General features: G+C 39.5%; 1 protein-coding gene across 3 annotated transcripts in view; it reads left to right on the top strand.

Moving 5' to 3' along the window:
- Positions 1–2,852, top strand: part of edar (ectodysplasin A receptor) — a 36,836-nt gene extending 33,984 nt beyond the window's left edge. For 2 of the 3 annotated variants that reach the window (XM_034134590.1, XM_034134589.1), the window contains exon 11: positions 43–2,852. In XM_034134590.1, the coding sequence (XP_033990481.1) occupies positions 43–428 (386 nt within the window). In that variant the 3' untranslated portion in view covers positions 429–2,852. The remainder of the gene's footprint in view (positions 1–42) is intronic. The other variant, XM_034134591.1, reaches the window with a different exon arrangement.
- Positions 2,853–12,827: the final 9,975 nt, after the last annotated feature.

Here is a 12,827-nt window from a genome sequence, read left to right as displayed (position 1 = left end):
CCTTGTAATACTGACATCTCTAACCCTCCTGTCCCTCTGCAGGCTTGAGCCCCACAGAGCTTCCTTTCGACTGTCTGGAGAAGGCCAGCCGCATGCTGAGCTCGTCTTACAGCAGCGAGGCGGCCGTGGTGAAGACGTGGAGGCACCTGGCCGAGAGCTTCGGGCTGAAGCGCGACGAGATCGGTGGCATGAGCGACGGCCTGCAGCTCTTCGAGAGGGTGAGCACGGCGGGCTACAGCATCCCCGACCTCCTGACCCGCCTGGTCCAGATCGAGAGGCTGGACGCCGTGGAGTCGCTCTGCTCGGACGTGCTGGGCAGCGGGGAGATGGCGGCGGCTGCAGGTCGCCAGGGCAATAGCACTTTTCACAGCCAGTTGGTCTGTACAACCCCATGCCCGTCTCCATCCCAGCGCTGCGCCAGCGTCTAAAGACTGTTGTTGAGCAGAGACTTAAAAGACTTGGATGCCTTACAGTATACATGTTTGTAGGGACAGATACTGCTCTGACAAAGAGGCGGCACATACAGTATACACCTGACCCCCATCACATGAAGAATGCCAGTGGACCTCCCTGTGCACAATCCTTTCCTTCCTATCCTGGTTTTTATCCGTCAAGAAGCTTTTCATCTGAAATGATATGTGTTGCCTTACCATTCTGTCTTTTTGAAATGATACAGAGTTTGAGAAAGACCACAATCTGTACTCTCTAAGTTTGCCTCTAGTTTGGAAAATATTGTCTTCCATAAATGTTACAGAATGTTTGGAAAGAAATAGCTGGATTAACTGTGCGCTGGACGCAACACAATCACAGCTTTTCTTCCACATTTTTGATACAAAATTAAGCTTGCTCTTTAAACAAATCACATAAAAAGATGTAATGATGTGCTAATGAATATCACTGAGCAGTTACTGCCGGCTAAGTGCCTTTCCTGTAGGAACACCGCTATAAAAGTGCATCAGAAGTGGAAGGAATGAGGATGCCTTCTTAGTTGTCCTTCGACTGAACCTCCAGATCAGGGCAAACATACTTTGGTTAGTGCTGATGTAACTAGACGTTTGTATTCGAGCAACCTTGTTTGACCGCAGCATTAGTTCACATTCATAACTTTGGCTGTGCTGTCATCATGCAGTCAGAGAAAGCAGATATAAGCTCCCTACTTAAAATGCAATCATTGTGGGGAGCCGGAAACACTAAAGTATTCCTCAGATCAACTTTCAGAGGGTGAACTTGGTTTGAGAATTTGGGAATTTAGAAACTCTCCTGTGTCAACGTTACTCAATATTACAGAACAGTATTTTCTATAGACATTAGGCTGATACTTTCAAACTAAATGTCCATTTTAAGATTGGTTCTGTGATGGTGTTTCATTTAAAAACACCAACTGAGCTCTGTTAATTGATTACCATATGAACATATAAATTCAACCAATTAAAAAATGCTTTAAACACTTTAGGTAGTGTAGTTGGTGATAATCCCATACAATGCTGCCCATGTTTTTTGTCTTAATCCAAATGCAAATCTACTTCCCTCCACTTTATCACACTCAGCATACACTGCTCTTACAGCAACTGCTTCCTCAGCAGTGACCCAGTCTGTGACCCCCCCATAATTCTTCCTCTCCCCCTTATACCTCTTTTACCCCAATTCTGCGGTCTAGTGCTGCCGCCAGCCCTAATTATTTGGCGTGTGGCTCCCCGGGCCCCTAATAGGCTGAAGTGTTGTGGTTTACAGAGCGGGTGCAAAGTGCCTGTGATTTCCAGCACCCAATTAAGCATTTAGGGCCACTTAACCACTGAAAGCCCAGTGGAAAAGCTGTAAAAAAACCTGCATTAAAAAGAGAGATGCCACAAGACAGGCATGACTAAGTGCCCCCGGGGTTGCTGCACTGTGAACGGTGAAGAATGCAGCCGGTCGTGGTGGAAGCAGCGACACGGTCCTCTCATAACGTCTGACCTTACTCAGCTTTTGTGGTCGGCTCAGTCATGCTCAGACAGGATTTAAGTTCCCCTCTCCCCTGTGGGACCCATGTGGCAAATGAGAACAATATGCAGTTGTTCGGGTCGTACACCTCGAGGAAGCAGAGGAAGACGGTCGAGAGTTGAACGTACAGAGACTGAGGGTGGCATAGATCAGCATCAAGTTAAACTTAAGAGCGTTAATTCTCATCTTAGTTGAATTAATAGTGATGATGCATTAAGTAAGATGCTATCATCCTGCTTTCTGTAGAAGTTAACCATCCAAACTCAGCAGTAAATTCCAAAGTCCAACAAGCAAAGCCAATAATGACTTTCATCTAATTTCTCTGGAATAGGGCTGATCTTTATCTGAAGCGTGATGTTGTCTGCATAATGTCCCATGATAGCTCTGCGCTAAACCAAACACAAGTGCCATGTTCTTTTTCTAACGTTTGTTCCTATTTTGCATTGCAAACACTGGGGCTGGACTCTGGTTCTTTAAATGAATTAATATGCATGTTTACCAAGCACTTCTTTACAATTAATAACTCTGAGTCAAAGCTCATGGTTAAATATTCTGCCTTTTATCGAGCAGGGTTGTCTTCTAATTCAAAACAGGTTTGAGAAGTTCTTTTTATGATGTTTTATACTTTTGTAAATGATCGATGGATTGAATTGAAATGAAATGGTCTCAAGCCCCTGTTTCAGAAGAGCACAAATACAGGCACACAGTATGCTTTGCTGACACAAGCCAAAAGTGGATCTCTTACCTCAGTGGCACATAATGGACAGTAAAATGTGTAGAAACACATGCAAACTCATTACAGAACCAAAATATAACTGTATATATAACTTATTATTGTACATAATGTATACATTAATAAAGATGTATGGTAAGAATGGCTCAGAGTTTGAGTTTTATATCGTAATAACTGACTGATGAAGAGTTGAATCTTTATTATTACAAACCATCTGCGTTGAAATCTGATTAAAGGGAATCTGGATCGGACCATCCAGCGCTAAAGGGTATGGAAGTACAAATATATGAACTTGCTTTGATACAGACTGCGGGTTAACATTCATGCTATTGGCTCTGTGAGACTTTATTAGGCAAATCAGTTGTTTGAGTTGAACCCCAATGTTGGCATGCTAACATGTTGATGTTTCATGGATATAAACGTTGACCTGTTGATGGCATAGAGAGTTTAGGTTCCATTGGAATCAATGCAAAAGTTGTTGAAGTCTGAATATAAAAGGTGGACTGACTTTGCTGTCAATTGAGCCGGACTGTCAGCATGACTCAAATATGTTAATCTTAGTTATGCCGATAAATCAAGATATCTAGACAGATTCCTTTTGCCTGGTTAAAAGCGTTAAACATACAACTGGCAAAATCATTGGAATCAATATAACATTGAAATGGTATGTGATACATCTAAACAAACAGCCTCTGGGTGCAATATAACTTTCCAGAAATGCTCTTAGTTTAACAGACAAAAAATATTATTTGAAAACATAAAGTGTATACAATTAGATAATGGAATAACTACACAGGATTATAAACAGCAAAATCTATTATTTTGTCCACTCCTACAAACACCATTATAGCACTGATGAAATACATATCAAAAAAAGTAATGAGCCACTAATACATCATGTCAGAGGTTAATGAAATAGTTGATTAAATTATTTTCATCTGTCCATCCAAGATTTGTCAACCATCACCGCAGACACAGAATTCTGTTAATGGCTTACAGACCAAATGGAAAATTGCTAATCGCAACATTTTCCAGCCCATTCAACACCCAGTTAATTATAGATCATTAAATGTGACATATTAACTAGATGTTTCATCAAATGAAAGATAATTTCATTGGAAAAAGACTTTAGGACACAAGGAGTAACTTCATTCAGGCATTAGTAAATCAAATCCACCCTGATCTCACCCAGCGGCTTGCTACTGCACGTTGGGTTCAGAAAGCCAAACCACTTCTCAATTTCAAATTACATAAGATAACCTTTGTGTCCTGATGTAGTCATTTAGTTTTCCACAAAAGTTTTTGCGTATTATTATTTCATTTACCGAAAAATGAATTAAAATAACAAGTATTTTTAAATACATTTTCAAGATGATTGAACTTTCAACAACACTTACAAAGCTATATTTAATATAATAGGCAAAATAATCCCAAAGAAAATGCAGAAACTCTCAATCATAACTTATGAGATGTTAGTGTCTGTATTTGTTGCAGATACTCTTGTTTTTCTCATTCTCTATTGTATTGATGACGTTTCTATTGCAGTTGCTACACATCAGAAAGAAGACAAACACCCAACTGGAGAGACAACGAGATTTTGAAATGTCTGTCTCTAACGGCCGGCACCAAAATCCTCAGACAAATTCACAAAACGGCAACAGGCTGCTGTTGTTTGTGACCAAATTACGAGGACATCATGTCCTGTCTCTACCCCTTGCCTTAACCAGAGTATTTCCAGTACACACACATGTACACAACTGTGAATGCTGGGTGTTTACCAACTGCAACAAACAATGCTACCTTATTTTCATTTGTGAAATATATTTTCTTTTTCCAATGGACGATATCCCCCCTGCCATTGGATTTACACTCTGTTAGTATGCATTGTGCCAATTTCCCTAATGCCTTACAGTATTTAAATGATTATGTGTGTAGGAGCTTGCTTGGCTTTTAAAACGTTCTGTCTGGCACTCAAAATGGAGGTAAAGCTGCTGTGGGGCATTCGGGCAGCATTAAGGTCTGACTCTTATCATGTTTCCAAATTCCCCCATTTATTTTGATAACACACACACAAACAAATGTGTGGAGAATTGTGTGTCTTTGTCTCTTCAGAGTCTGGTTTTTGTGTTTTAAGAGGATTGGCTTGACTAAAAATACGGAGAATGAGGCCATAGAGAGCCACTTCAGGGCAAGGAGTGCCAACCATGAGACCAATTAAACCTCTGCCAGTCAGCTACACCTCCACCCTCTACACAACAACTGCATTCACACACTTATCCCCGTTTGACAGCCGAAACACATCAAACAGCAGGAGAACAGGTACAGACTGCGGTCATGTGTTTGGATCAGAACATGTGTCTGTTTGCAGGGCAGCATGAACCGTCTTTACACTTCCAACTGTTTCCATCAGACTTCGCTGCAATTTTACTGAAAACTACTGTGCTGTTTTGAAGGAATTAAAATACAGTTTCTGTCATCAGTGCAACTAGCTTTATCAGCAGGTATAATAGTTAGTATATCTTTTTTAAGAGCACTGCTGCACCAATGGAAAAATAAAATCATAAGGGAAAGATCCTGAGGAAAATAAGTAATTATTCTGCAGTGGTTAAAGTAGTGTCTATCAACATTAAATGATTCTGATTAATTTATTGTTTGCCTGAAGCAGAAAATGTGTAGGACTGAGCGTTTGATGTTTTGGGAAGAGTATTTGTTTGGACCGCTACAAGAAATTAGTGATTTTTGGAAATACGCTAAGCTAAGAGTTAGATGATTACATTGATAACACTCTCATAACTTCACATCTTCCATGTCAACTAGTTCCCATCTACATTCAGCGGTGGGAAGTAGTGGAGTACAAATACTTTGTTACTGTACTTAAGTACATTTTTCTGGTATCACTTTACTCCACGATGTACTTATTTTTCTGACGACTTTTTACTTCTTACATTTTTAACACAAATACCCGTACTTTCTAATTCTTACATTTTCAAAACAGGCTGGTTACTTTAGTTTTAATCTGCGTTTAGTGGCGTGATCATTATTATTTAGAATCATTGCGTGCCTATTGATTTTAACACGATCCGTGTATCCATCATTTCCTGGCCTTCTCTAAACAAGAGGGACCAATGAGAATGGAGGATGTTAGGGAGGAAGCGTAAGAGGTAGAGACAGGTGATGAAGTTAGCGACAATACTGATAGCAGCAGAGATATTAATCTCCCTCACCCATGGTCATACAGTATATGAGGGTGATATTCGAAATGATCGGCATTGCTGGCGATGTGTGGTTCAGGAAACTATTGTTACGCTTGATGCTTTCAGCAATACTGTTACTTCGTGTTAATTTGTTTGGTTTTCGAAGGCAATCATGCCATCACTTGCTGTCTCTATCATTCTGCACACACACAAACACACACAAACAGACACACACACACACACACACACACACAAACACAATTATTGAGTTTGGTTGTTTATTAATTGATCCCACAATTTTAAATAAAGTTCACCATATAACTCACTTCAATTCAGTTTTTTTAAAGCATTACCATAATAATTGTTGTGTTGTTTCCAAGGAAGACGTATAGTCACCCTAGAATCTACAATGTAGGCGTTTATTTCCCCACTTTGTTTTTCTTTGCTTGTGTTCTAAATGGTTGTTGTACTGTGTTGGAACATTCATTAGCTAACGATGACATGATTACAATTTGAAATAGAAGATCTAGAATGTTCTATTAATATAAAGTGAGGTCCAGTTACCAGTTACTCTATGAAACACTTACAAGTACGAAGTCCATACTTTTATTTGAGTAAAGAAGTTTAGTCAGTACTTCTACTTTTACCAGAGTATTTTTAAACACAAGTATCTGTACTTCTACTTGAGTAAAGGATGTGTGTACTTTTGCCATTTCTGGCTACATTAGCATCACTTCTGTCTGGTTTTGCATACACATGCTTTTATCATATGGCACTATTTATGTTGTTGTTCAACTTGTTTTCTATCATTTTGTGCTATGATATTCATATTTAGTTTGCTTTGTTCAGCCCTTTGAGGATTTGTTTTGTAATTTAGGGCAAAAGTAAATGTTGATTTGATTTGATTTGATAACTGTGTATTAAGTATCTTACACAGCTAGTAAAGAGACAAGACATGTTTAGCATAAAGCTTAGCTTAGCATGACGAATACAAAAGCCAAGCCCCTGCTGGAAGGAAGGATTCACTTACATAAATAAATAGTTACACCCCTTAGCTCCTCCTAAAACAATTTATGCTTGTTGAGATAATTATAAAAATATTTTTAGAAGGTAATTTCAAAAGAAATTCGAATAAAAAAAATATCGATCTAATATCCAAACTCTCCGCAAGAAAGCAACTCAGTGCGAATATACTAACTCAGTGTTTCCCCTACCATTGCCTTGGAGGGGCGCTGCGCCCCGCCAACGAAGACCCGTGCCCCCCCTGAAATTCAAGGTGTATATAAAATATAATATAAAAATATATATATATATACATTTTTTCTATATTAAAGGTGGGGTAGGTAAGTTTGAGAAACCGGCTCGAGATACACTTTTTGTTATATTCCATGGAATGCTCTTAACATCCCGATAGCAATGAATTGTCAAAGTGCTTTGACAAAAAATCCATAAAAAAATGTCATCTGTGGAAGCCGTAGTACTGTAAAAAGCACGACCACGGCCCGGCTAAAATGATTGGATGGCCTAGCTGCCTGTCAGCCTTCCATCTGTGCACAAACTTATCTCGTGCCCTCATTGGTCATGTGCGCGTTCGTGTGTGTTGGAGGAGGGGCTCTGTAAGGAAGTGGCAGATTTTCTCCGGCTGTGTATTTTCAAATTCTAGCGCACTCGAGCTGGTTTCTCCAAAATTACGTACCCCACCTTTAATTTTAATTTTTTATATATAGCACCAAATTGCAACTAATCTATATCTACTGTCACTTTTCACATTGAACATGTGCTCTTTTATTAAATAAACTAAACACTTTCATTTTAAGTTGTGAGTTTAGTGTATTTGACCCTAAGAAACACTGATGCATTAATCAATAACAATAATCCACAGCTCCTCTCTCTGCTCCAGAGGATTTAAAAAAAATATATCCCAATGCCCCCCCCCCCTCCCCAGGCAGCACCCCCCCAAAGCAGTAAACCTATGGGAAACACTGCTACTGTATGTGCAGCCATAATCAGCTGGGATTTTGGAAAATTCTAGGACATTTTATGAAAATAGAGCATTTGGAGACACCATGTTTAGAAAAATGACTGCAAGCACATATGAATGGGCAATTTGTATTAAAATCATATACAGTCAAAACCTCTTATAGTGAAGTCTGTCTGGGTCGAATGGATCTCTATAAGACCAAAATATGTGTCTAATTAGTGTGCAAATTAAATGACTGCTCTTCATAATTCAAATACAATATAATATAGTACAGCACCGTTTATTAAGATATATCAAATGTATTGTGTTATAGTTCAAATTAGAATTTAGACTAAAACAGTTAGCCATAGCTTGGCGGGGATTTCAGTACATTTCTGAAGTTTAAACAGGCCTGAAAATAATGTGTAGGCTATACATGCCAAGAACAAAGATAAATATTAAATGCAACATGTTTCTCATATGTTGTAATGTATCAAACAAACCAACATTCTTGACTACTATAAGCAGGTTGTTTAAATAGCGTTTGTATAAGAATGATTTTGTGCCAAGCTTTTTGATCTATATAAACGATTAATCACCATAAGCGGTTTCTACTACATCAAGATTGACACTTTATTTCAGCGTCTTGGTCCATGGTAATGATAGAAAAGCAGAATGAAAGAAGTGAAAACAAACAGGAATTTGGAAACCAGTGTGATCAGCCTGTGCACCATAAACAGCTGGTGACAGCTGCTTCCACTCTCCAGATAATTTACAGTCAGGTATATTACCCGAACCTCCATGTGCTTATTGCATTAGTCAAGAAGCATATTTATGCATATTGCGGCTGGGGGAAATCATATACATTTGGTGGTCTGCCATGTCAAATCGCTGATTGACTTTACTTTATGGTGTGCTCAAGTGGAACCGCTAATGTTTCCCCCTGCCAGCCCCCTCCCACCGACCAAATAACATTTTAATGAGGCTTACCAGCCAGACCAGAGCAGGGCCACTCTTTACGTTAATTTTCAAAGTTTTTGGTCCACTGAGAAAAAAAAACCTAAACATAAATCAAGATCAGTGTTTAAAGTCGTGTGGGTGATGCTGTGCAGAGCAGGCTGGCAGTGTTTGGAACACGGAGCAGACACGGATATGGAGCACCAGACTCAGCTGAAGTCATGAAAGTAAATAATCAGCCGTCGACACTTCCTGGAGTAGGTATAAAGGCAATAATCTCACTTTAAAGTGATACTCCACCCAAGATCTAGTGTCAAACATGTATCCCCAAAGGCAGCTGGAAAGAGTTTTTGATTCCTTGAGTTTAAGTTCATGTCACTTACAATAAGTTCAAAGTGTGATACGTTCTAAAGAAACTGAAATCTCAATCTTCACTGTGCCCCCATGAGCTCAGTTTGATACAGATGTTTGCAAAAATACTGCTTCTGTGAACGTTATTCCCTTCCTGAAGTCAGGTTTGTGGCAGTGGCCATGTTATTGCTTACTTGAGCAATCAAAACCATCCGAACCAAAATATCTGCTTATAACAGAGCTATATGTCACAGAGATGTATTATGATAGGTTCAAGGCATTTTTGTCAGTAAAAATATAATTATGGCATATAAATGACACTTTCAAATGAACCACAGCATTCCCTAAAGGAGGAAACTACAAAAAGCTATATTTGAGACTTGCAAATGGTGAAAAAGGCAGAGTGTCACTTTAAGGTCGTCTTAAAACAACGCTGAGCCAGAATACTAACACAGGAACTGTTTTATTTATCCAAGAAAAAAATAAATCTAGGACATTTTAATAGCCAGGATTGCCAAACAGGGATTTGTCCCAACTAAATGCATCTAAACTGCATTGCTGAGAGGGAACAGCCCATAACAAGATGAGATTAATTGGTAATCTGATTAAATTCATTTGTTAAACCTGTGATCGGTGCAACACTTATCCGGGGGTCATGTGTTTCCACTGTGCTAAAAAGCTCCAAAATACAGATTTACCAAAGAAGTGTTGGGCTGCTTTACATTTAGCTGCAGTCTTCAATCAATTTATATTTGATCTGGAGAGCTGACTCTGAGGCAGAAGAGATGGATGCAGCAGAAATGGCGGATGATAATATGATGATGTTCACATGGTAATTTAATAAACCACACTGTATCTGCCTATCTTTTCGGGAGTGAGAGTCAGACCTGCACATATACCCTGGGTGGCGTGGGGAAGAGTGTTTGCGTGTGCAGAATGTGTTCCATGTTGATCATAAAGCCTGATGTTTCCATTTGATATCATCCAGATGCAACAAAATACAGCCACAAAAGAGAAGCAATGAAAATACCTCAAATCCAGCAAGATGTGACCTCTTCCTTCATCTATAATATAATATCCTCTGTTTATGGCTGTTGTCAGTTGGTGAAAAAGTAAATATGTAAGCAAAAATAAATTAATTTAAGGGTAAACTGGGTCTTAATTAGGGTGATTTGCTCCATGAGATAAAGGGGTACTTTCCCCTTCTGGTCTCTACATTTTTGCCATGGCAATTTAAGTTCCACCCCCAGTGGAGATTGCAATTGCACTACTTATTTACCGCAGCGTAATAATCTTAAAATGGGCACTAAAATGTAACTGTTTTCCAGTCATTTTGCCTCTAAACAACACTTTTAACATTGTTCTTGCACGTAATAATAGAAGTGGTTAAAACCAGAGTAATTTGAGGTATTAACATTCCATATCATTAAAGAGCTAACTAAATGATAAGCTACTGCTCGTTCCTGTGCCTGTCTCACAGTGGGAAATAGGAAGCTAAAAGAAAGAAAGTTGTAAAAGAAAACACGGTAAATATACTTAAAGGTCCCATGTCATGCTTTTCCGGTTATTACCCGTCCCCTTGTGTGTTATGAAGGTTTTTATGCATGTAAACGGTCTGCAGTCAAAAACCCTCAAAGTACACCCTGTAGGGAGTAAAACTCTAACACAGAAAATACCTTACAGACGACCCTGAGCTGCACCAACAGGCTGTAAATCAGATGGTCGAGTGGACTGATAGCAATGCTCTTGAGATCAACACCAAGAAAACTGAGGAAATCATTTTTGGCTCACCATCTGACTCCCATAAAGTCCCCATTGTCATCCATACAGATGAAATCAAGCAGGGAGTTTCATACAAATACTTGGGTGTAATGATTGACCATCTGCTGTCATGGAAGGATCACATTGAATATCTGTGCAAAAGGACAAAACAAAGAATTTATTTTCTCCGCCGTCTTAGGTCTTTTGGGGCGAGCAGTCAGCAGCTGTCAGCAGCTTTAAAATCAAAACTGCTCCACCTGTTAAAAATCTGCTCAAAGATTGTTGGTCAACCCTGTCAGAGACTCTATGACTCAGCCTATCATAACAACCTAGTGAGGCTGTCCAACAACATCATCTCTGACCCAAACCATGTTCTGAACAGTGAATATGAACTGCTACCATCTAATCGGAGATACAGGGTCCCACGATTCAATAAGGTCAGACTGAAGCACTCCTTTGTGCATCAGTCAATCCTCACAGTAAATACAGAGCTGAATCCCAGATCAAATGCACGCTGAAGGCTCTTTGAGCAGCTTTTCTCTCACTGATTGTGCTGTTATGTTAAATGTTTGTTTCATGTATTTTTGTCTGGATATTTGTCTGTTGATGTTAGACATGGAGCTGCTGTGACGCAAGTCAAATTTCAGACTTGATCTGACAAATAAAGTAATATCGTATCGTACCTCCCCAAAACGCCTCGTTGGAGATTTCTCATTTTCTTCCTGGGTACTGTGACGTGGGAATACCCAGAGGCCACACCCTCTGCCAGCCTTTCACGAAACAAAGCTTCCCAAACCTTTCAGCGACTCATGCCGGATATGTACAGCGTAGGGCACTGAAGAACGATGCTGTTCCTACTTTGTTTGGACCAGCGGGAGTTCGGGTACACAACCTGTAAGTATTCATTGTTGTTTGTGTATTTATGATGTTTAAAACAAACAAGGTATCTACCACGACTGTTTAAATGGGTAAACGTTTTTCGGGCTACTAAGTTGGGATCACGGAGAAATGCTCTCCGCAGACCCATGCTCACAGCGTTATAAACCTTTTTCTTACTCAATATCAAGCCACACTTATTGTTTTTACTTCGGCTGTGAGTGTTTGTGTGTGCTCAGGATGAGTTTCGCTTGTTCTCGCTGTATCGCCGAGAGGCTCGTTGCTGCGATCTGCTGCGAGGAGCAGACAGGCTTCCGCTCCTCGCAGCAGATCGCAGCAACGAGCCTCTCAACGTCCCGACCAATCAGAGCACACAGGGAGGGGGGGGCAGGAGCTCCAACAAGCCGTTTAGGACAGAGAGTGAATACCGGTGAATACACATACTTTACAGAGATGCTGTATGAGAAACCAATGTGAGTTTGGAAAATTGCACAATATAAATCTATTCTAGTATACCTCAACAATGGAATTATGATCAGTAGAAATGGCCATGACATGGGACCTTTAAGTGGTTTGGCTCGTTTAAGGAATGAATGTCATTAAAAAAACAAAAAACAGGTTGAGTGTAACAATATTCTGTCAATTAATAAACAATGCTTTTTAATTTGATTGATTTGATATCATTCTAAATTCTATTGCTATGTTATTTCTGACTTAATGTAAAACAAGCAATTCATTGATTATGCAAGAACATAATTGACAGCTTAACTGACCATGAAAATCATTGGCTGTAGCTAGGGCGGGACAATATGGAGATAATATCACAATATTTTTGGCCCAAAAAACTAATTTTCTAGACTATATGGTAGGGTTGACAATTTGCGCTTTCACAAAATAAATACATTTTTATACAATGTTAATTTCACACAGATGACTGAGCCCTTCCAAGCCCGCCGTTAATCCACAAATTCAGATGCTGTCGTGGCCTTAAAGAATTGGATGCACTCTTTTTAAA

Source organism: Trematomus bernacchii, unplaced genomic scaffold (assembly GCF_902827165.1).
Source record: "Trematomus bernacchii unplaced genomic scaffold, fTreBer1.1, whole genome shotgun sequence".
NCBI classification, from domain to species: Eukaryota; Metazoa; Chordata; class Actinopteri; order Perciformes; family Nototheniidae; genus Trematomus; species Trematomus bernacchii.
This window is presented reverse-complemented; position numbering and strand designations above follow the sequence as displayed.